Here is a 25,399-nt window from a genome sequence, read left to right on the forward strand (position 1 = left end):
TTAATCAATTAAGAGTTAAGCTTTTGTTTGTTGTACTATACTGTTAATACTGTGCCAATATTATGCAAGCCATTACATTTTATTCTAGTTACTAACAGTACAAATAGAAAATCTTAGCTGTTTTTCTTGCTAAAAGTCCAAAATCTTATTTTAAACTTTTTATACTATTTATAAAATGATGTATACTAAATGCTTGTCAGATTTGAAAATAGGCAGAATAATAAGGGCTATATTTTACAACCTACTCCTCCAACACCCCTGAAAATAAACAGCCTCCCACAGTAACTTTTTGCAGACCCATATGCATGACACTGCTCTCAGACCTTTCATGCAGTGTAAGAAATACCTTCATGGTTTGTCACTTGACATTTTAACCAAGGAAACAGCCCCAACATTTGGGAGTCTAACTTACTGTGACAATTTCTTCTACTGTCAGCTTACGAGGAAGTACAGCTCCTGCTCCTCAATATGGATGGATGAGAGCACTCTCAGCAAGCCTAATCATAGAAACATAGTACAATGGTGAGTACAGGGATGCTGTAGAGGCCTGAGTGACAGGTCCCCTACTGTTAAAACATTCCAGCCATGTTGGGTAAATTCAGCCATATGATTATTCTCTTCCTTGCCCACTTTCAAAGATTGCAGCAAAACATCCATATTGATTTTAAAGGCCTAACTGTGAATTTCCCATTTTTATTTTAATCTACTCATGGTAGAAGGGAACATGAGTTAGCAACTAAAAAATCCCATGAAAAGTGTGCCTCTTTAGAGTATACATGTTTGATGCAAGACACTGTTAAATGTAAAGAGAACAGGTGCTTTCTATTTGGATATTTCTAGAAAAGATAGTTCTCTATGAGTTACAGTCTTTAACAGTTTAGAAATGACTCTTGGAAAAAAGAATTGCTTTTCCTCTGTTGACACCCCAGGTACCAGCGTTTGGATGTTTGCCATAATACATGTGCAGTGTCACCTCATGTGCTGTGTGAGCACCACTGCACTGGGGTGAGCGGCTCACCTGGATTATAAACTCAATACCATAACAAATTACAGATACAAAGTTTTGAAAGCATGTTTCAATAGAAAGGGAGAAAATAGCCATCCTAACAGGAGTTAGGGCAGGGAGACCCCAAAATAAGGAAGATCCATACGCCTTTGTTACTGGATACCTTTATTGTGTACTAAGGACACTTTGCCCTGCCTAGAACTTACCATAACCCTCTTGGTTCCCAGGGATTTATTTGTATTGGACCAGGTCCACTTGCCTATGTCATTGCTTTGGAGGGCTTTCTGTAACTTCTATTTGTCCTTGAGAGGGCCTTTTCTCCAAGGTGGACAGCTGGTTGACTAAGAGGTGCCTTATTCATTGTTACATTTGAGTTAGTAATGAGATGTGTGTGTGTCTATTGTAGTGATATAGTGCTCCTAGAGTGGACAATATGCTGAACCTAGAGTGAACACAAATGTGTAAGTGTGTGTGCTAGTGCATAGGTGTGAACACACAAGTTTTCCCCCAGAGTTAGTCATTCCTTCTTCCCAGTCTGCTTCCCTGAATTCTATTGGAAGTACAAAAGGAAGGTTACCTTGGTTTTGTGTACAAGACTTTCTTTGTACTCTGTTTGTCAGCTCTTTCTCTGGTTTTGGGTACAAGCCCCTAAGCCATTTGGTGCCTTTATGTTTTGTTGTTTTGTTTTTTCACTACCTTTTTCCTTCACATTATTTCCAAGTGAAATTTTTCCAGGAGAGTTTTAATTCCTTCTATTTAGGATTAGCCAGAAAACCTAAGGAGTCCCCTATTTTATTCTTTTTTTTTTTTGTCTTTTTCATTTTTATGGGTACCAGGGATCGAACTCACGACTGCCTGCTTGCAAGGCAGGCGCTTATGCCGCTGAGCTAAATCCCCAGCCCCTCCCCTATTTTATTCTTTCCTACCTACAGTACTCTTTCCCATACCTATGGGTTCATAATCAGAGATGCACAAGGAAAACACCCTGATAGGAATCTTTCAAGCTTATTAAAATACCAACATCAAAATTCAGGCACACAACTTCTATTCTGAATTGCTAATGTCATAGCATTGCTATAGAATATTGCTAATGTCACTTTGGTTTTCAGGTTTGGTTTTTAGAGTGCATTGGCCCATTAGGCATCTAGGAAAGGCTTTGAGATGTTTACCATAGGGTAATAGTGCATTCTTCTTTCTTTTTTTGGTTTTGTACTGGGAATCGAACTCAGGGTGTTATGCTTGCCAGGCAGTCGTTGTGCCACTTAGCTCTACCCTAATTGTTCTTAATAAAATGTATAAACTTTGTTAGAATCACTGATGCAACTTTATGAAATTATATGTCTGGAAACACATGCATTTTTCCCACTTTCATCTTCCCTTTCATTCGTGGGTACTCACAGCACTTTAGAAAATCAAGGATGAAGTTTCCATGTAGTAATGTACATAATGCATGCCCAATGATTGTGACATTTAACTGTTAAGGCATTCACAAACATTGTTGCTAGTGGAATCACCTGGGGGAACTTCTCAAACACTCTTTGTACCAAATTGTTCCCTGTGCCACTTAATCATAATGTCTCAAGTTGGAATTATGGATCATTGTAAATCTCCTTGGGTGATTCCAGTGTGCAGGAAAGTTTGGGAACTACTGATCCAGAGAATACTATATAGGAAAAGAATTGCTTCTGACTATTTGGTGGGATTTTGGACAAGCTTTGGTTCCCTTATCTGTAACAGTTGGTTGTTAGATGAAATTTCTAATAAGTTTTGGTGAACCTTTTCAATGTATGGTGGTCAGTCTCTGATTAAACTCAATTGGGAGATAAACTGTTTGAAATACCATAAAAATATGCATCCATGATGCATATGATGTGAGAATTTAAATTTTAAACATATTCTGGACTTCTTTTAAAATTCAGCTTTGTCTTCCCTTGATGATGTTAAGCTTCCTTTTAAACAATGAGAGCAAATCAAAGCATATAACTCACTCAAGGGAATCCCTTTGTACCCTAATAAACAGCAACTATGCATAATTTAGTGATACAGCAACGTACTATCTGAAGGGTTGTGTCTGCCTATTAATACTTTATTTAAACGAATTTGGAAATATTTCCCATGAATATTGTACTGTACAGATGTAGGCTGCATTACTATCACTGATTTTTCAGCATAAAAGAAGTATTATCAGTTTGGTTGCCACTTGTATTTACTACATAATTTTTTCTTGTATTGGAGGAATGATTTTCATTTTGCTATACAGCACTTTCATAATTTACTTTCAGGGAAATAATGAAAATTATGGGCAGGTGAATAATGAATAAGTCAACTGAAATAAATGCACGGGCCTCAAAGTTTTAAAAAAAATTATGTGGTTTAGTTTTAAGTATATGGGCAGATATGTAGAATTTGTGCAGGGAAAGAGATTATATGGGTAAAAACACAAATGAAAGAGAAAAATATAATAATGTATAAAAAAGTTAAAAAAGATGTCCTGATGTCATACTTCATAACATTTGGCATCTGTCCGCTATAAGCAAGTTAAATGAAACAGGGGCAAGTACCCATTGATACTGTTCTGATAACTGGAAGACAAGTCTATGGGAAGGTTCCCCTTGAAAATTTGTCTTCAATTTACCAATAAACTTGGTTATTACCTATATTTTTTTCTTCCCACAGTATGACGTTGGCAGTGTATTACCACATAAAATACAGGTGAGCTCTTAAAATCTTGCCTTATACTTCAACTTAATTTACAGAATACCTATATATTATCAGGCCCTGGCTGCAAACATCAGAGGTTGTACTGTGCTTTTACTAATAGTTGGAAGGAAGTCATTTCAGGTTTCTTGTTATTATAATTAGGTCTGTTGAAAAATATTCTGTTAAAGATCACAAAGGATATTTGCTTCCATAGATTATATTGATGTGTTCTGTTTAGAAATTAAGAGTGACAGTTAAATGCATATGTGTTTATGTGTGCCTGTGTGTGTGCAGGCGGGAGGTGTTAACAGCATTTCTTGATCGTGGATCTACTGACATTTTAAGCCAGGTACTGTTTGTTGTGGGGCTGTCCTATGCAGTGTAGGATGTGTTACAGGACTGCTGTCCTCTGCCTAGTAGATGCCAGTCACTTTCTCCCTCATCTTGTGATAACAAACAATGTCTACTGTTGGACAAGATCACTACAATTAAAAACCACATTGTTAACACACATAACAAAAATGACTATCTTTTATAACTCTTTTACATTTCTGTTCCCTTTCTACATTGGGTGAAAAATGTATCTCTATTTATACTGATGTACAAGTCCCCATTTGACTGAATAGAACACAATTAAATTCACTTTTTTCTTGATTCTTCGGCAGTTCCTTTGGAAGAAACAATAACAATAATAACCAATCACGTAGTTATATATATTTGGACATAAATGTGTTTTTGAAATATGGATCATTATGGATAGTCTTTTACTTTACATCACACACTGCAACCCTTAGTTTCTTAAGTTGGGTATAAAGGAATTTTACATTGTATCTCCGAAATTGCTACAAAATAACACTTCTTGGTGTGTCTTTCACAGTAAACAATTCTTTAACAGTACATGATTCATAATATACATCAGTGAGCTTTGAAATTACCAATTCAGATGTTTTTACAACATCCAGAACATTTTTGTTATTATCATCACCAATCTTAGCAAAAAGTCTTCCAGATACTGAGGGTCTGTCATAGGAAGATTTGAAGGTATACATTTTCCATAAATCTCAAAGTTTTAGATTCACTGCTTGAATTTGACATTGGCAACAACTATTTCTTCACTTTTCTTGAAGGCCCATTATGTTCTCTATTGATATATCTAGTTTCATGTAAAAATAAAGTTATATGATAAAAAGACTGTTAAACTCACAACTAAATCAGAAGTGAAGTTCTGAGAACATACTTCAGTATGCAGAAATGCTTTATGTGAACTTTTCATTTATTCATAATATCAAAAAGATGATCCTAGATTTACCAACATTATTCTTTGCTGTTTCATCTTGGGCAAGTATAAAAGGTTTTTAAACTAAACTGCAAGGGACAATGAAAAATACAATGACCTCTGATGTAACTTGGTGCCACAGGCTTGGTTCACATTACAAAATTGTAAGTTTTGCTTTTGACTTTATACAAGCATAACAAGTGACCAACAGTCCAAAAATAAGTAATTGCTTCATGATTGTAAGAGCAGTTTGAGCTCTTGAGCCTCCTGAAAATGAGACTGAGGAATCTCCAGAGGTCCAGAGACCACAGCAAACCATTGCTTTATAGGAACATAGTATAATACTTTAATGACAATACTGGTCTCTTATACAAAAGCTGCTACATTTTTTAACAACAGAAACACAAATGCATGATGAAAACATAGAGGACTGAAGAAAAGAAAACTTTGGAGATCTAAATCTCATTCACATTTACTACACTTCTAGGTTTGAATACCTAGCACTGCTGGTTTACTAGCATTGCCTGTAAGGAAGTGTCATTACTTATAGGCAACTTAGTCTGGTTATCTTAGAAAGGACTTCACAATACTTGAACACAGCACTAAACAAAGCGATGTCTTAAGGTCAAAATCAAGGAGAAGAACTTGTAAAGCTGTTTGATATGTTGAAGGTTAGGCCTCTTTCTCCATGGTCCCCTATCCGTACCAGTTACTTAACTAAGATATAAATGACTTAGATGAACTTTTCCTTACAGAGATGCAAATAGATCCCTGGATATTTTTGATGAGAGACTGCACCCACTCACAGTAAGTGTCAGTATTACAAGACCATCATTTTTTACCTAATCATTTCTTTGATGCTTTTTCTTTTGATATTAAGTGCAGAAATAAATCACACACTTCTATTTGAATTTAAATCATGTGCTTTCCAACCTCATGTTGTATGACATCTTCTATGAAAAGAACTGTTCTTTAGGGTTACAAAACGGGCAAAAGTGGCTTAAAGCTCTATTACTGAACTAAAGTGAATAAATGTACTACTCCAACATCAGAAAATGTAGGTTTTCAAACACAGTTTTCAGTACAATCTGATATACACATTAATGAATAGGTGAAATCTTTGAGGAAAGAGGTACTTAAAACTCAATTTAAAAAATAGTTTGATATATTATAGTAAAATTTTTGTTTTTCTATTAACCTCTCTTGAGCACCTGTATTGCTCTCCTATCCTGGTCTGATTTATTTCACTCCATTCTGTTTTGTTTGATGGTATCAAGTTTGAGGATATAGGCAACCACTTTGAAGACAATAAGATTTACTATGATGGCCATTATGGTTTCACTATTATCTACTTTTGAAGTCCTGTAAGGTCTCCAATGTAGGTTTTATTGGTCTTGTTCTGTACTGTTTTGCTCAATTTTATTATACCTGATGATATACACAACTCTTTATAAGATACCAAGAGGCATACTGGTAACCATTGTTGATCACCTGCTATTCTGTTTTTGCATCACGTACTAAGTCCATCATTCTGTTCTAACTAACTCTGTTTCATTTTGTCACATTTGTTCTTTTTTTCGCTTCAAAAAATAGTTGTAAGATCTGTGGGAGTAATAAAACTGAAAAGTGTAATTGTTGTTGTAAAAAAGAGAAGAAAAGAAAGTGATCTACAGGATATAACTGCATGTATATTTACGTGTGTAGCATAGGAAACATTATTACTGAGTTTTTGTTGGACCATTGAAGAGAACTGTCTGCAGTCTCACTGTATGAATTTCCACTTTGTATTCTTTAATATTGTACCTTGGACAATTGTTTCTAAGATGAAAATATGTAACCTACTAAGTAGGGAGTTCTTACTGCATATATTTGTATAGAAATTCTGTATTACTTGTACCCTTTACTGCTTTGTTTTGTTTTGTCTTCTCTTTGAATAAAATAATAATAATAATTTTCAATAGAATCTGATATACACATTACTGAATAGGTGAAATCTCTGAGGAAGAGTTAGGTTTGAATGATGTAAACTTTAAAGTCAGTTCCTCAGGCATATTATCACTTTTCACTGCTCAACCGTCATCTGGCTGCTGACTTGCAGAAGAGGTTGTGGCTGCAGGACAACAATTGTATATTTTACACTCCAGGCCATGTACCAAGAAATACAACATACAATTTAAAAGACTTTAAGGCTATAAATGAATCTGAGAATGTTGTGAATCACAGTAGAAAGAAATACTGATTTTTCCGACCTTGCACACTTCTCTTCTTCTTACTAATGGAGTACATTTTGAGAGATGTATTGATAAGTCATTCCAATCTTGTGCAAACCTCAGAGTGTGCTTACACAACAAAGATGACTCTGGTGCACCATGTGGTCATTATGGGGCTGCTGTTGAATATGTGATCCTCACTGACCAAAGCATTGCTGGGCAAAGTAAAAGATCCCAGTGTTTCTAGTAGAAGATGAAATGACACACAAGCCATGGGAAATTATTTTAAGGAACATGTGAACATAAGGTGAACTTTGCTGTCTTAAGAATATTTAAAGCTTTCTTCAGTACATACTTGCATTGCATCATTTCTCCTTTCAGGAAGAGAAGCTTCCAGAGGACTACTTTCAGCATGATCCTGAACATGAATGTATATACAGATTTGTTGCTATTATTTTTAATGCCCTATGCATACCAACTGAATGCGCAATAATGACGTTGGTAAGATGTTTCTTCTTTATCAAACATGCATAGAAAATGGTCTTTTACACATAAAAGTCACTTTTTTCAAGTTAGATTCCTTAAATTATCATGAGAACTTTACTAAGACCAGCCTTTGTTACATTTCTTTCATTGCTGAGACAAAATAAAGGGCACCCAAAGTAAAAAGGGCAAAAGTTCATTTAGCTCACAATTTGTAGTGATTTAGTCCATAATGTACTGGCTCCAAAGTTCAGGGGAACATACCATAAAAGCAACAGCCCATGTCAGTGGAAGAAAGCAAAAGTAATAAGAGAAATAGGGAGAGACAAGCTTCTTTCTGTTTCTTACATTTCATAGAGTCGGCTGGAGTTAGGGCAGTGCCAATCCAACCAATAATCTGACCCAGCAATCACACACCCTTAATCCCAGCATTCCATAATCTAGATTCACCCTTCTCTAAAAAGGTCCTCTGAATGCACATGGCTTTGGGTGGACATCTAGACACAACCATAAAAAAGCCTATCAAAAGAAAGTAAATGTATTTGGGTTCCCTAGGCATTATCATTTAAAATGGTGTCTTTAATTTTCTCATCACAAAACAACTGCAATTAAAGGAAGCTGAAGAGTTTTCCACACACACATCAGTACACACACAGTTGACACTGTGAACACTTACACATGCTGCCGGGTGGGAAGGAGAGCATTAACAGGACCATAGGAGACACAGACACTGATTTTAGACTGATCAAAACAGGACCCAGGCTGTGTTTCAGGCAATTCACTGCCTTCAGTTCTCTAGTCTTTGGGGTATGGGTATCAACACATCCCTGTTGACAGCTTGTGGCTATTCATGAAGTTGCCCAGGGTGACAGTGCCAGTAGTTCTTTAAAAAGTTTTGTTATCATGATACACTGTAGCTATGTCCTCATATTTGTGTTATCCACACAGAAGTTGGAAGGTGGGATTTTATCATCGACAATAGTGGTGAAATGCTTGAGATTATTCTAGTCCTTCCTCTACCAAATGCAGAGTGGAAAGTCATATACATAGCCTGAAGACAAAAAACACTTAAGACAGTAGTTGCTCTGATGGCATTTAGTCAAGAGCTTGGAGAGGAAGCTCATGCCCTGTGTTGAAACAGAAACCCGTCAGGGACATTTCCATTTGTAGAGATAGATAGCACAGCAAGCAGAGCTGGGTTGGAGGTGGAAGTGTCCATGGAAACAAGGTAAGCTTGATGCTCCTTGAAATAACTGGGGCATATCTTCATATCTTTTGGATGTATGGGTACAGGCACAGAAATGTGACTAAGAAGTAAAGAAAGGTGGCTGTTCAAATATACAGAATGAATTCATTGAAAAGTGGGCAGGAGTCCTTAGCAGTTAAAGGAAAAGTTTCCAAAGGAGTAGCCAGAGCAATGGGAGAAAGGGGAAAAGAGAAATCAAGGTGAGAGATGGTGTGGTCAGAGTCATAAATGAGGCTAAGAAGTTGCACTGACACTCACAGATACTCACTGATACTTAAGCTGGGGAAGAACAAAGAGATAGAGCAAAGTTCTTGCTGTTTATGAGCTCATGATCTAGTGAAAAAGTCATGGGATATTTTTCAGGTATATAAATATCTCATATTGCAGTAAATGTCAAGAAGACAGAGCATTTTAGGAGGCTGAAGAGTGATTTCAGAGCTTTCAGTTTCAGGCAGAGTGACCAGGAAGAGTTTGCTTGAAGTACAATCTGACTGCAGCAGGGAAGGCAAGGTGCTCATGCATTACATTCAAGAGGGTAAGATGCAGGCCCCTAGTTCAGGAACATGTTTCATGTGCTCAAGTAAGAACGGGGTGACTAGCATGCTGTGGGTAAGGATCACTCTCTCAGCGTCACACATCATTTGCAAAGCATGGGAGGTTAATTGGTATCATTTGGTAGATCTTGATCTACCAGTGAATTGCTCCTTACATGTCAGGGCTTTCCAGACTGTCTTGGGGAACGTAAACTGCAGGTGGGGCTTGGATTAGAGGCAGAGATGGAGGGTTAGCAAGCAACGTGGTGATGCAGATGACCACAGACAAATGAAAGCTCAGGACAGAAAGCTTTCATGCTACCAATGGAAGTAGAGATAACAGAAAGTATGCATAGATTGGTGTGGAATATGTCAAAGTATAAATTTTGTTCATAGTACGAGACAAGGAGCAGTTCTGCTTACATATTAGGAGGGTTGGAGAGTGGAGTGTTAGAATGCATAACTGGTGTGTAAGTTTACATGCCACAATCAGATTGGCAAGACTGTTCCAGAAGAGTGCAGTGATACAGGAAAAATGGTTAAAGGAAAGAAGGGGAAATGATGGATATGCATAGGCATAATACAGTGATCCAGGTAAAAGGTAGCAGTCTTAGTGTTTCAGCAAGGGAGATGAGAGCAATGTAAACCACCTGTTGGGGCGGGGGAACATTTGATGTAGAAAGTCTTCAGAAAGAGGTAATTAGTGTCCAGCAGAAGTTGGGTGGGGCACCAATACTGATGGAAGTGTTTGCCTTGTTTGAAAGTAAAGAACAGTGGTCCACTCACATAACAGGCAAGTGGTACAAATGAATACTAACCCAAAACAAAGCCATGGAAATGATGAACAGGGGTTGAGGATGACCAGCATTGTTTCATTATCACACATCATTTATATACAGAAGAGTTGCATCCTGGAACAGTATCATATGTAGAATAGCTAAGGGAGCAGGTATTGGATAATGAATACAGTCAAGGTTTAAGAATATTGCCTAATATGGACTGCTAGCCTGACAGCTTACAGATTGTAACTATGCTCTTAAAAGTCAGCCCTTTTCTTTTTAGTCATGATAGAAAGAGTTAAAGTAGCATATCCAGTCCATGAGCTCTGCTTCTAAAATTTCACCATTTAGGGAAATTTTACAGCCTTCTTTTCCTTTGTCCTTAATGCTTACATGTCTAGTGTATCTACCTTTACTTGGAATTTACCTTGAATTTTTTTAGTGTAATAGCCTAGAAATGATTTCAAGTATACAAGGATGTGCATAGGTACATGTACAAATATTAAGCTTTTTATCTAGGAGACTTGAGCATCAGGGAAACTTTTGAATTGATCAGATTTAAGTAACAGCAAACAGCTTCCTCTGTAATCCTTACTCAGCAGTTTGCTACCCTAGTTCTTTGTAGAACAGATGTTTGATATATGTAAACAGTGCCTGAGGTCAGGTCATGAACTGCCTGGAACTTTAGGGGTCACAGCATTACAGGCTAGCAGCTGTTCTTCTCATCATAAAGCCAAAGAATTGAATAAGTTGCTAATTATGTAGGAAGGAAAATGGATATTCATGAATAGTGGAAATATGAAAAAGGGCTCTAAGAAGGACCATCTTGTTTTACATGTGGCTTCACTATAAAGGTACTGCATTTCAGAAAAACTTCATAGCTGTAAATCTTGCACCTCTCAGGCTGTTCTGCTCATCAGCCATGGGAAGGTGCTTTTGTCTACCAGTTATTGCCACAAAAGGCTTAATACAATGAAAAGATGAAATGTGCTCACTGTGAGTTAGGTATCACAGCTGACTATAATGTGTCTAAAACCATTTTGTATCTACCACCTGTATGTTATATTGCATGTTGGTGGCACTTGGTATTTACAGAACAAACTTACACCTGTGCCCATCACGAATGTGGAGGTGATAGCAATACTACCTGCTGGATGACTTTTGTTGCAATGTCCAGGCATTCCAATCAGCAAAACTGGGTAGGAAATTTACATGAGCAGCAGACGTGTCTGATTTACAGCTGTGACCTCACATCTTGCTTTAGCTGAGCACAATCTCTCAGTCCCACTTCCCTTTCTCATCACAGAATAAACATCATACACAACAGTTCTTAGCAAAGCACTTAAACAGAGCTAAACTGAAAAACCGGTGCTCTACTCTACTCTTTGCAGGTTTACTTAGAAAGGTTAATGTCATATGCTAAGATTGACCTCTGTCCTACCAACTGGAAAAGGATTGTCTTGGGAGCCATTCTTCTTGCCTTCAAGGTTTGGCATGATAAGGCTGTGTGGAACATATACTTCTGCCGGATCCTCCAGAACCTTGCACTCCAAGACATGTGAGTTTAAAAGGTTTTGGTGACTTTTCTATCCATGTTCCAGTTCACTTGTTCCCTTAAGGCATGAATTTTAAGAAATATTTTATTTTAAATGTTACATTATATAGAAAATAAAAATGAGCTTAAAACTATTATACCCTGTCAATCTACAGTATAGAAATTCATATTTTCCATCATTAATTAGTTTTAATGGATTATTATTGTAATGGTATGCTTCATAAGTCGTAATTTTTTCTGGAGGTTGCAGACAAGTATTTTATAACCTTACCAGCATTACAACATATTACTGGGTTTATCTTCACGGCTTTTTAACAGCTTTCAGCGCCATTCCCTTCTTTAAGGGCTACCATGTCTGACTTTTGCAATAAATGTTTGATCACTGTTATATCCTTGGGGCTATAGGTTTAGTCTAAGTCACAAGTTGTACCTTTGCTTTAGCTGGTCTTTACAACAGAATTTATTCCAGACTCCTGTGCCTGCCTACCCCTTATTAGGAGTGTTGTATGTGGGTAGAAATCAGTCTGATGGGGTCTGATTTTATGTGTATAGAAGGCGCAAAGGCAGCTGCATAGACACATAGCACAGGGCTTTTCCCAGTCATTTCTCTTTCCACTGCACTAAACTCACCCGTGTGTGTGCACATGCATGTGCATGTGCTTGTGCATATGTGTGTATGCCCACACATGTACATTCTCTTCTGGTGAGGGGTGGCAGATACTGATCAACTTGGATTTCCCCAGCACAGAAACATGAGTGTGAGGGCTCTGACGAAGTTCTTGTCCTAAAAGGGATTTAGTCCACCTAAGACTACTGTCTTTGACATTTCCATCCTCTAAAGTTTAAAATGGGTATCTTGTCATGGTCACAATTTGTTACCCCAGTAATAAGAAGCCTTTCATCATAGTCTCATATGCTGAGACAGGGAAAAGGATTGCCTTTCTCATATAGTGTAATTTTTTTCCCTTCCTTGCAAATTTAGGATGAACACATGCTTGAAGAGTTTGCCCCCTCAGAGAGCAGAATGGTGCATCTTTCCCTGGTGCCCCTCTACTTCCCCCTCAATATGTCTGCAAGCTTTTGAGAGCTAACCTTGGCATACATTTACTTTTTTCTCTGCTCTCTGTAGTGATGAATGTGTGTGAAGCGTGAGTCACACCGATGCACTGCTGGACGTTGAAGAAATAATCATGAGCCAGCAACAGGCAGTAATGAATAGGCTATAACTATTCTTGTCCACCCAAATGCAAAAGTGCTGGGATACAGAAACAACTCAAAACAGACTGTTGGCACATGAGTAGTTTTTCTTCCCAGTTAAGCAGCCTCCCTATATCTCAGAATTTACAGCAGTCAGTATTAAGAACTGTGGGAGTAGTAAAACCCAGAATGTGTAATTGTAATTGTAGACAAGTCTCAAAATGGCAGCTTGCTAGGGGATGGAGCGAAGAGTCTCTCCAGAGAATACATACTAGAAGCTAAAAATGACAACATGGAGAGGGCCAGACAAATTGATAGCGATTCTTATTAACCAAGACAGTACAGCTAGAGGATTTAAAGTCGTGCTGAGACCCTGAACGCTGATAACGGGAGGCTGCTAATCCCACACCTTTAAATCAACAAACTGACCCGTGGACCCAGCAGAAAAAGCTGAGTTGCTTTTGGGGACTGCGGGAAACTGAGACCCGGGCCGGGACTCCAAGTAGCAGCCAGGACTGCACCGCTGCACCAGAGCAGATGTACAAAGCTCTGGCGTTTAAAATCTAAACAATGCACAGATATCTGACCAGTCAATGCTGTGCCGGGAGTGCACGCTGTGTACCATTCCACGCTGTGCCAGGAGTGCGGGAAAGGTGGGCAGCTTGATGTGCGGTGGTCCCGGAATGAGGACCTGCACCGGACTCTGGTGAGTACTGGGAACCCCGCGGCCGCTGGGGTTGGCCAGAGAACAGCTGGCCCGTCACCACGGGGAAATCAATAACACAGAGTCTGGTGCAGACATTTTAGCCTGGCGGCACAACCTGCAGCGTGGTGACATCACCAGGTCCCCCTGTAGGGAGGGCTGGTGGAAGACATCTTGAATCCTGGCAGAGCCTGATTACTTGCTGGCTTCAGCTCCACACAGAGAACTTAGTGGGAGACATCTTGGTTTTGGGCGGATCTGCTATTCTGGTGCTCCTGTCACAGAGAGGATTGGAAGAGAACGGCTGGGATTTGGGCAGAACCCTGTGCCATAGTGACATTACTCAGCTGCTTCTGGTACAAAGAGAACTTACAGGAGAGAATGGGGCTAAACCAAGCCTCTGCTTGGGGCCAAATAAGTGGATACAAAATAGTCACAACTCAGTGACAACCAGAAAGTACAGCCTAATTTAGGAACTAACTGGCACAGAGGCTAGAGACTAGCCTGTACCGCCCCTGCATCCCAGCCTACCCCAGATAACAGTAAATTGGGGAGGACAGCAAAAACTCAAGCCAGCATGCTTCTGAAAGGCCCTAAGCAATTCGGAGAGGGCCAGAGAACTCCAGGACAGTCTGAAAGAAACCAGAAACATGACAAGAGATAAAAATAAAAAAAAAAATTTCCAGCTGCCCAACAGGAGAAAATAAGCCCAGGAGAACTAAACACTGAAGAGAACAAGCACAGTAACCATCCACTACTTGACACAGCATCAGCCGAAATTAAAAAGTACCTACATGATCTCATAGAGGAATTTAAAGCTGTACTCCTGAACCAAGTGAGGCAAGATATAAAGAGATTAATTAAAGAAATGACAAGCCCCGCCCAACAGAACACAGATGGAAGAACTGAGGAAATCAGAAAAGAAAGACAAGCATCTGAAGAAGAATTTAAGCATAACTTAGAATACATGAAACAGATCCAAAGCGAATATCAGGAAACTAAAAACTCCATTGAACATTGGCAAAATGCCTTGACAGAAACTAAAGACAGCCTTCTGAAACTTGAAGAGAGATTTAGGGCATATGAACGTGAAAGAAAAAGCCTCTTAAAAATAACAAGGAACCAGAAAGAAGCAATTCTAAAATGGGAAGATGACAAAAAGATACATAACCTAAGATTAAAGAATGTGAGTGAGGAAGCAGGAACATCCAAAAATGAAATAAAAAAAATATTCACAGATATATTAAAGCAAAATTTCCCATGTATAGCAAAAACAAATGATATCCAGATAAAAGAAGCATACAGAACACCAGCTACCTACAACCAAAACAGATCTACGCCTAGACATACAATAATCGAGATCCCAGAAATCCGCCAAAAAAAAAAAAAAAAAAAAAAAAAAAAAACAAACAGAATATTAAAAGCAGCCAGAGAAAAGATGCAGGATACCTATAACGGGAAATCTATCAAAATAACAGCAGACTTATCAACACAAACTCTTAAGTCAAGAAGGGAGTGGGGAGAAATGTTCCAACTCCTGAAAGAAAAAAATATGCAACCAAAGTTCATATATCCATCAAAACTCTCTCTAAAAATTAATGAATAAGATATTTTAAAGACAAGGAGGAACTGTGGGAGTTCGTGGCCACCAATTCAACCCTACAGAGAGCACTGAAGGACATTACAGAGAAAGAGAGGAAGAGATATCAGGATTCCAGCAACAGTGGCAGAGAGGCCTCAGTGAACAGGGCAGACAATGGAATGAGGGAATAAGGTGGACAAATTATAGCAGAAAAGTGGAGTAGCAGACATGAGGCAGAGATGGAAGCTAGTCTTTAGTATAGACATCTCTGAAACTATATTTTAAAAAAAAAGCAGAGATCATTGCTAATGGTGTATAACAATTTAAAAGACACAGTAGTCCTAGTGCCATATTTAGATTGAATTTAATTTGTTCTGGTCTGTCCACTCATGTCAGATTTGAGGACACAGACCTCTAGAACCAAAAATAGCAGGGTATACCAGGGTAACTATCCTTACTTTCCTATTGACTTAGGCTGAAATCCTGTATTAATTACATTGTCTTACTATGACTGATCTTAATTGTATCTGAATCATAAGACTATTGGTTGGCCTTGACTGATACTATTTGAAATTGGTATGCTTGTTAGAATCAACCCTAAAAGTAGAGGAAACTACTCTGAGCATGACAAGATGTAAAGGATATCCATACTGGTATGAATCAGTAACAGCTCTCAAATCCTACAATGCAGTCAAAGTTAACTTTTTATAAAAATAGGTGATAGTATGTTTAACTATAATAAGCCAGTGTTGCGAACAAATCTATTGAAAATAACAAGAGAAAACATAGTAGCTACAGAAGATCATTTATATTGTAGTTTTATATGTCTTATCCATTGCATGTTTTTCTATGAAAGTGTTTTGCTGTCTTGCTATGATTTGGTTTTCCCTATAATACAGAGTGGATAGATATATAGGTAGAAATTCACACATGGGTTTTTTTTTCTTAAATTATTTATGGGAACAGATAAGATAATGCAAGATGTAAGGAACAAATACTCTGAGGAAGAGACGCTGAGAAACCCGAGGCTTATTTTGTAGCATTATAATATAAATTCTAGCAGTCTATTGTTTGCTGATTAGAATGACATTGGACTGGTTTCTGCAGTTCAACTTCAGCATATGCAGAGATGGGGACTGCTATCACAAAGAGAATGAGAGATGCGATGGTAGTTGCTATTGTCTTCCCTAATTTGGAACTTGAGGACCTAAAAAGACTTCATCATCCTGTAATGATTTGATTAGTTCTAAAATATGCAATAAATATATAAAGTGGGTGAAGATAGGGACAACTATTTGTAAGAAGCTAGAGACAGTTAGATAATGAAGATCTCCAGTGGACTTGCTTTGAAATCCGTATTTCTTTAAATTGTTTTTTATTTTTTTTAAATGTTCTGTTCTGTTTTGATATGGTTAATCTTACCCTCTTTGAGATGTAAAACAAATGTTTAGGACTGATAATCATATTACCGAGCTATTGTTCGATCATAGAGCAGAATGGTTTGTAGGGTCACTTTTTTGAATGTCATTCTAAATACTTTAATTCTATAACCTGAATAGCTATTTCGAAGATGGCAATGTGTAACTTATCAACCGGCAATTTCTTACCTTTTGTTTGTCTGTAATTTTGTATTATTTCTACCCTTTTTTATATCCATGTATTTTGTTAAGTTTCCTTTTCTTTAAATAAAAAAAAAGAAAATTATAATTGTAAAAATGTGAGGGGAAGAAAGGGCTCTAAAGGATACAACTGAAAGTGTGTTTACGTATGTAAGATAAAGTTTTTGTTGGATCACTGAACACAACTGTTTGCAGTCTCACTGTTTGAATGTCCACTTTGTATGCTTTAATTTTGAAACTTGAACAACTATTTCTAATATGACATTATGTAATCTATTAACTACTGATTTCTTACTGTTTGTTTTTTTGAAATTCTGTATTACTTGTACCCTTTTACTGTTTTGTTTTTCTTTAAATAAAAATTTTTAATAGAATTTACAGCAGTCCTTAGAAGCTCAAAATGACATTTTCGAAGATAGTCTACTTGATCAAAATTGTCTGATGTTCATTTTTCTGTGTTCTTCCTCCACAGAAATCAACTGGAAAGGCATTACTTGTGTCTGCTTGAGTTTAATGTTAATGTGTCTGCCAGCACTTATGCCAAATACTACTTTGATCTTCGCTCTTTAGCAGATCACAGCAACATGTATTTTGTGTCTGCACCTCTCACCAAAGAAAGAGCACGGAAAATAGAAGTAAGGCTGTGCCTTCACTAAATAGGGTGTTCTGTGAGCCACTAATACCAGCATCTGTGGCTATATCATATAAAGTACTTAAGGAAAATGGCAAGTTTTGAAATTAACACTTTCAAGAGTTTACTAAACCTTTAGTGTGTGTCATATATTTTAGTTCTTAATGGTTCAGATAGAGATCCACATTATTATTTAAAAGCTGTTCTATTTTCTTTGATCATAATTCAGAAAGTTTTAATCAGCATTATTCTGATCAAAATGCTTTTCCTTTTGAACCACTACCTTTCTCCATAGCCACACATGATAAACTACCTGGCCTTGTTTTCTTTATGATGTATACAAATACTGTTCACTTAATTACTTGTGCTTATTTTTTACTCAATTTTAAAATTCATATCAGAATTCAGCTGTCCTACTTCAAGACCAAGTATTCAGTAGACAGATTCTTAGTGGCTAACATGAGAGGCCTACATGTAAGATATGTGATGTGCATGTGGAAATTTGAAGTACATGAGTTTTAAAGGGAAGTGGCAGTTTACATAGGCAAAATAATGCACATGGTTTGTGACTTTTGGTGATCCTCCACCAAAACAATTGATACCTGAAAAGGATGCATACATTCAAATGGTACTTTCTGTAGTGCGTTGGTGGCACAGTAAGTCCTCAACTTACAAATATTTAAGTTGCAGGTTTTCGCAGATTATGAAGATTATTTCACTGGTGATTGCCTTTTCAGTGCTTTACATTGTATATTTGTGTCCAATGACTATAAGATTCATTTTGTTGGACTCACAAATAATTCTGACTCAGAAATATTCTCCCAGAACAGAACTCATTCTTAAACTGAGGACTTATCCATTTTGGAATATGTATTTTGCTCCTACAACTCATGTGAATTTGAAGAAGCATCCTTTGGTGCTACAGAACTCTCCTGCTCTACATTAAATTCATAACAACTTCCAAGGAAATACCTTAGAGTTTGGAGACTAATAATGGTCAGATAGCATTGGAATAGCTGGGTCAGAATTTACTCATTGCTTTTGCACATATGTAGCTTTATCATTTTTAATATAGTTACATGATAAAAAATGCTGTTCGTAGCTTATTCTATCACCAAATTTTGTCGCCTTTGAAAACTCCATTTGTAAAGACTGTAACTGAACAAACGTCCCCTTACTTGGTAATTGAATCATCATTAAAGAATTTTAGCGAATTGGCAGGTTGTAGCAGCCTCCTAACCTGGCAGGGCAGGTCTCAAACACCCAAAGCATCAGTGACCATGAAGTAGCTAAAGTAAGTTTGTATGACTAAACTTCTGTGATTAGATTATTTTTTCTTTAAGGTTTCTGTCTTTTAAAAATTTTTTCCTGTATTCCTTTTGATGAACTTTCCTAGGCGATGTCAAGATACTGTGAGGATGGAGGCTTGCACAGAGGTGAAATCAGAAAATCTTCCAGTGATGACAGCTTCACTGGAATTCGACTGTCTAAAGCCATCCTGTCTTAAAAGAGAGAGATGGGGGCTATGACATCTTAGACCCTCGCTTACACAAGATGGACCACCTGTCTTGCAAAAAAAAAAAAAAATCCAAAGAGAACATTTTTGCCAAAAGGAAAGACCTTGAATTTCAGAAACTTTTGGACAGTGACAGTTGTATTGCATGGGAAGAGACCTTGTGAAAGCAGCAACACACTTCCTTTCTTCACTGATGTGAGCAGAGTTACTAGTAGTACAAAGCAGAAGCTCCTGGCTGACACAACCATTCGCTTACTTCACAGGCCAATGCCTGTGAACTCTGCAAGGTTTTAGGATTAAGAGTATACATTTAAGCTAGTTTAAAACTTTAATAAATGTTTAAGGTAGATTTTTTAAATACTATTTGTATAGTTTTCATGTCCCCTGCCACTATATAGCTTTGTAGACTTTTAGGATTATCGTAGTATTACGATAATTAAAAATGGTGCTGATAATTTTTGATGATTTCCCTTTGTTAAATAAACATGTCAGAAGATATTTCTATAATGTGAACCAATATGATGGTTCAATAATCACTACAGATAGTAAAGTACAAGGTGTCCCAAAACTTTCAGAGTAGTTTTATGCTTTGGCTACTATGTTTGTGCCTTTAAGGCACTCGAGCAGGTAGAAAAGCTGCAAACATACAAATCATTATTCCTATATTTCAGTTCAGTGAGTTTAGAATATTATTCATTTATTCTAAACTTTTTCTAGTCTCTTAAAAAATGATAGAAAGCAGAACTGCAACAAAAGTTAAAAGCTTAATTTTCACATTTCCCAAGTTAATACTTCCAGATAATATATGATAATGTTTTAACTTCTGTATTTATACATAGTACCAAAGCTTGAAATGACACTAAGATTTTTGGGATGTTTTATAATGCAAAGAGTTTCCCTCTTGTTTTTGAGGAGTTCTTTAAGAGCTGTGCAATATCTCTATTTTGAGTACCTAAATTTCTTGGTTCTTGATTTGGTGAAGCAGGGTTTAAAGAGCAATATTAATTGGCATGTTTTATAAAGAAATTGGACCCCAACAGCAGCACTTGATATAAAAGTTTATTTTGAAACCTATCCTACATGTTACCTTGGCAGTAGGTACCCCCATTGGGAGCCCGATTATTTAAGACAGAAATTACACAAAACTTAGGGACATAATATAGGTTTTATTTTATTTTATTTATTTATTTATTTATTTGTTTTTGTTTTTTTCCTTTTTATTGGTACCGGGGATTGAACTCACGACTGCCTGCTTGCAAGGCAGGCACTTATGCCGCTGAGCTAAATCTGCAGCCCCTATAATATAGGTTTTAAAGGACAGAAATTAAGTAATTTTAGACAACTTAGAACAATGTTACCTCAGTATTAAAAATTAGTGTTTTGGGGCTGGGGATTTAGCTCAGCTGCATAAGAACCTGCCTTGCAAGCAGGCAGTCATGAGTTTGATACCCGGTATCAATTAAAAGAGAAAAGTTAGTGTTTTGCCTCATGAAATACATTTCTTTCCTTCTCGAATACAACAACCTACCAACTCGAAAGAAAATTATTTACAGAATTTCAGACTTAAAGATTTGAATGTTACTTGCAGAAGTTTTGTGAGGGAATCCTAAACTTTATATTTATTTTTCATTTCCATGTTTATGTTTTTAAAAAGTAATAAACTACTTTGATTACAACACAGCTGTTACATTCGTTGTTACTTCTCTGTTCACATAACAGTATAGTTCTCCAGCATGTAAAGGTTTTGTGTCATTCTTGTTGGGTTTGAAAGCATTCTCGAAGAAACTTTGAAACTGACGTGATCCAGGCCACTGGATACTTAATTAATGTACTTCACTCATTCATCTGAGCATAACGCAGACTGAGCATAACGCAGATAGATAGTGTGTCTCAGAGACGAAAGCACATAAGAAGATACTTGAGAAACCACTGATTAAAATGTATTAGTTGAAGGCCGGGTGTTTAGCTCAGCAGTGTAAGTGCAGGCTTCACAAACGCAAAATCTTGAGTTCGATCCCTGGTACCAAACAAAATTTTAATTTAATTCAAAAAATACAAAGTATATTAAAGAATGAAATGGAACAATAGGTTTTGTCTATGAAGAGAAAGATTTTTAAAATGCTGCAGTGGTGGTACACTCCTGTAATCCCAGAACTCAGGAGGCTGAATTAGATGGTTTGGTGCAAGTTTCAGACCACCTGGGCTACAAAATGAACTAAAGACCAGCCTGAACTACACAGCAAGACCTTGTCTCAAACACACACACAAAAAAAAGATCAAGTAGAAGATTTAATTAGTTAATTCTTCCCAACTTGCAACTCAAGTTTTTAAAAGCACAAAGACAGAGAACCACACCATACCACCATGGAGCACAGTTTCTGCACCATGCTTAACACCCAACATTCCCCAAGGGACATCTGGGATGCTAGGAACAACTGGGAAGCCCCAGGATGACCTAGGCGCCTGCTGGGCCAACCCTTCTACAAGAACACCTGCCTGGGGTGCCCAGGCAGTCCTGGGCCACTTAGGACTGCCAAAATTGGGCCCACCCCTCACTGGGAACACCTGGGACACCCTGGAAAACGATCCACCTCATACGGCCACCAAGTAACACCAGGGACACCCCAGCACTCCTAGCTACCTTGGGACTGCTGCCGCTGGGCCTGCCCCTCCACAGAACATCTGGGACACCAGTGGCATGACGGATCACCTAGGACAGCCATGGTGGGCTGTTCTTTGGGGAATCCAGCCAACACCTGGACCTAGTTAGTACTTCATTTGGTCTTTGCATTCAACCCCTTCTTGCAGAACTTGGACTACAGTGCATTACCGTGCTGGCTGGATAGGAGACTATGGAACCCCTCACCCAAACAGAAGACCTCAGCAGGCTCTAGTCAGTGTGGCAAGTTTGGCCCTAAAATACAGGTCTGCCATGGGCAAATAGGAGCAGAAGTGAAACTCCTTCCAATTGGGAAGACCTTGATGAACCTGGCAAGAGAGTTGGTAATCCCTCCTCCACACAGAGAACATCAGACAGGTTGAGGAGTGTGCCACTAAGGTCTCCCCATCTTGGAGAAAATTAAAAGAGCTTAGGAGACCCCGCTGACACATTAGGGCCTCAGCTAAAACAAACACTATGGACAGGGAGAGCTGGTGACCTGCAACAACCTGAAGACATAGCAACAGCAGGAACTAAGAGTTAATCTACATCTATACTTTTAGTTGGTTAGTCTAGTAAGAGTATAGGACTCACCCAAGGGACCCTGAAGGAGGAATTCAGGAGACTGGCTCTTCTATTCACTGTGATACCCAGAAACTGGTCAAACATCAACTGCACAGTAGGACGCTAAAATTACCACTACCGATAGTTCAGACTGTTGGGATTGAAAGACCAAATATTTACCCAAAATGTGAAAATGACAAAATGAAGAGGAAAAAATGCTATTTCAAACATCCAGTCCATCAGGAGCAAGTACATGTGACAATGAAATAGAGGACTTTAAAATCACACACCAGGAATCTCTGAAAAGAGAGCAAATGAAGTAAAGAAAAAAAAAATCCATGAGGCTATAGAAAAAATAACATTAGAAATAATGTCTTATGTAAACATAAAAATAACAACCTTGGTAATAAGTTGCCCATCATAGCTAAAGAAAAAATAGATCAAAAAATACAGGAGCATGGGAAATTGATTGAAACTGAATGAACAATGCAAAAAGCAAAATCCATAAAACAAATTCTAAGAGTCATCCAAGTAATAAAAAATTACTTGTTAACAAAACCGTTTAAATGAAGATTAGGATACAATTTCAGACCTTGAGGACTGGATCCCAGATAGCAATCACAAAAGGTTAGAACTTATAAAAACAAAAAGCAGCATGAAATGACAATCCAGCAGCTTCAACATGATGCCAACAGAAACAACATAAGCTAATAGGCATCAGTGAAGATGCAGGAGTCAATGCAAATGACATAACTAAAATATACACAGGAGTAATGGCAGGAAATTTCCCACACAAAGGGAAAAAAATCTGATATACAGAAAAGTGAGGTATACAGAACGCCAACAGTCACAAGCAACACAATTTACCCCAGACATGTAATAAGTAAGATCCAAGACACTCAGCATAAAAACTGAATACTGAAAGCTGTTAGAGAAAAGACACAACTCATCTATCAAGGGAATCCTATTAGAATCACAGCAGACTTTTCAGCACAAACCTCCAATGTAAGAACAACTTGGAGTGAAGTAGTTCAAGCACTAAAAGAAAACAACTTTCAACCCAGACTGATGTTCCTAGAAAAACTGTCCTTCAAACCTACTGCAGAAAAAAGATACTTCCATGACAAAAAACAACTGACTAAATTCATATCCACAAAACCAACCCTAGAAAGAGTACTGAAAGACATACTAGATAGAGATAAAAATGACCAAAATCTACTAACAACAACAACAAGAATCCACCAGACTGGACAAGAAATTAAACAAGGAAGGAAAGCAGGAAACCAACAATAGGAACACAACACGGCAAAGTCAAGCCAGCACGTATTAGTGATATCCATAAATATAAATGGGCTCAATTAACCAGTCAAAAGAAACATAATGAAAGAATGGATCAAGAAACAGGATCCCACAATATGCTGTACACGAGAAACACATCTGACTCAAACAGAAACTCATGGGTTAAACACCAAAGGGTGGAAAACAGTATGCCATGAAACAGGAAGCCAGAAAAAGGCAAGGGTAGCTGTTGTGTTTGCAGACAAAGTGAACTTCAAATCAAAAATCGTTAAAAGAGATAAAGAAGCCACCACATAGCTGTTTTCTTTAATCTTATTTAAAGTAAGACTAAACTAAACAGCAAATGGGTACAAATAATATGTAAGTTTAAGGAAAAAATAAACAGTAAGAAATCACTGGATGATTTTTACATACTATCCAATTACAAATAGTTGTTCAAGATACAAAATGGAACATATAAACTGGGAATTCAAACAGCGAGACTGCAAACAGTTCTGTTCAACAATCCAACAAAAACTTAGTAATATGCCACCACATAATTGTAAGTGGAAAACAACAAGATTAAAAGGAACAAATATAAAAAATATACACACCAAATACAGGAGGACCCAACTATATAAGACAAACACTAACGAACATGAAAACCCAAAGGCATGGGAAAGCAATTGTAAAAGGAGATCTTAACACCCCACTGTCACAAAGAGATAGCTCAACTAGACAAAAAGTCACCAAAGGAACAACAGAACTGAATCATACCTGTGAGCAAATGGACTTAGTGGATGTTAGAGAGTATTCCACAAAACCACATCAAGCGTATCCATTCTTCTCAGCTGCACATGGGAAATTCTCCATAACAGACCAAATATTAACCCATAAAGCATTCTTAACTAAATGCAAAGGAAGTGAAATTAACACATGCATAATATCTGATCATAGTGCACTAAAATAGGAAATCGATGGCAAAAAAAAAACCTGCAACACCTGCATAAATACATGGAAATTAAATGACAAACATCTGAATAACCAGTGGCTTACAGATGAAATTGAAGAAGAAACAAAACAAAAGCTACAACACAATGAAAATGCAGACACAACATACTGTAACCTATAGGACACAATGAAAGCAGTCCTAAGAGGGAAATATACAGCAATAAATAGTCATATAAAGAAAATGGAACAAACACAAATAAATAACCTCATGCTACATCTCAGCTTCTAGAAACACAAGAGCAAGACAAACACAATGTTCACAGAACAGAGGAACTTGTAAAAATTAGAGCAGAAATTAATGCAATTGAAACAAAATATACAGACATTTAATGAATCAAAGAGCTGGTTTTTTGAGAGAATAAACAAAATTGATAAACCCTTGGCCAACTTTATCAAGAAAAAGAAAGAAACATCTCAAATCCACACAATAAGACTGAAAAGAAGGAAGTCATGACACATCCCACAGAAATTCAAAAGATCACGAACACCTATTTGGAAAATCCTTACTCACATAGGGTAGAAAACAAAAAGAAATGGACAGATTTCTAGGAACATATGAATTAACAAAGCTCAAAAAAGAAGATGTGCCAATTTTGAACAACCCAATATGGGCTAATAAAATTAAAAATGTGATTAAAAACTTACTAACAAAGAAAAGCTCAACAACAAAAAAAGGCTCTGATGGATTCACAGCTGAATTCTTTAACAAATTTAGAAAAGATTTAAGAACAATACATGTAATACACCACATCAACAGAGCCAAAAATAAAAAATCATATGATCATTTCAATAGATCCAGAAACAGCTTTCTTTTTTTGTTGTTGTTGTTGTTTGTTTTTTTTTTTTTGTCT

The 25,399-nt window shown here is 37.3% G+C and overlaps 1 protein-coding gene across 1 annotated transcript; it reads left to right on the forward strand.

The window, feature by feature from the left end:
• Positions 1-233: 233 nt before the first annotated feature.
• Positions 234-19,539, forward strand: LOC100724548 (cyclin-Y-like protein 1). Its single transcript, XM_063234378.1, has 7 exons — positions 234-522; positions 3,683-3,718; positions 5,738-5,795; positions 7,580-7,693; positions 11,625-11,791; positions 17,362-17,524; positions 18,917-19,539. Exons 1-7 carry the CDS (start codon positions 302-304, stop codon positions 19,025-19,027), a joined length of 870 nt encoding a protein of 289 aa, XP_063090448.1. The 5' UTR covers positions 234-301; the 3' UTR covers positions 19,028-19,539.
• The last annotated feature ends 5,860 nt before the right edge of the window (positions 19,540-25,399 follow it).

The sequence above is a fragment of the Cavia porcellus genome, unplaced genomic scaffold (genome assembly GCF_034190915.1).
Source record: "Cavia porcellus strain 051 isolate PalLab524CR breed Dunkin Hartley unplaced genomic scaffold, mCavPor4.1 scaffold_23, whole genome shotgun sequence".
NCBI classification, from domain to species: Eukaryota; Metazoa; Chordata; class Mammalia; order Rodentia; family Caviidae; genus Cavia; species Cavia porcellus.

Coding starts and splice junctions, on each gene's coding strand:
- LOC100724548 (XM_063234378.1), top strand. CDS start 302: ATGCATGACACTGCTCTCAGACCTTTCATGCAGTGTAAGAAATACCTT. Junction 5,796..7,579: donor TGCACCCACTCACAGTAAGT/GTCAGTATTACA, acceptor TTTCAGGAAGAG/AAGCTTCCAGAGGACTACTT. Junction 17,525..18,916: donor AAAGAGCACGGAAAATAGAA/GTAAGGCTGTGC, acceptor GAACTTTCCTAG/GCGATGTCAAGATACTGTGA.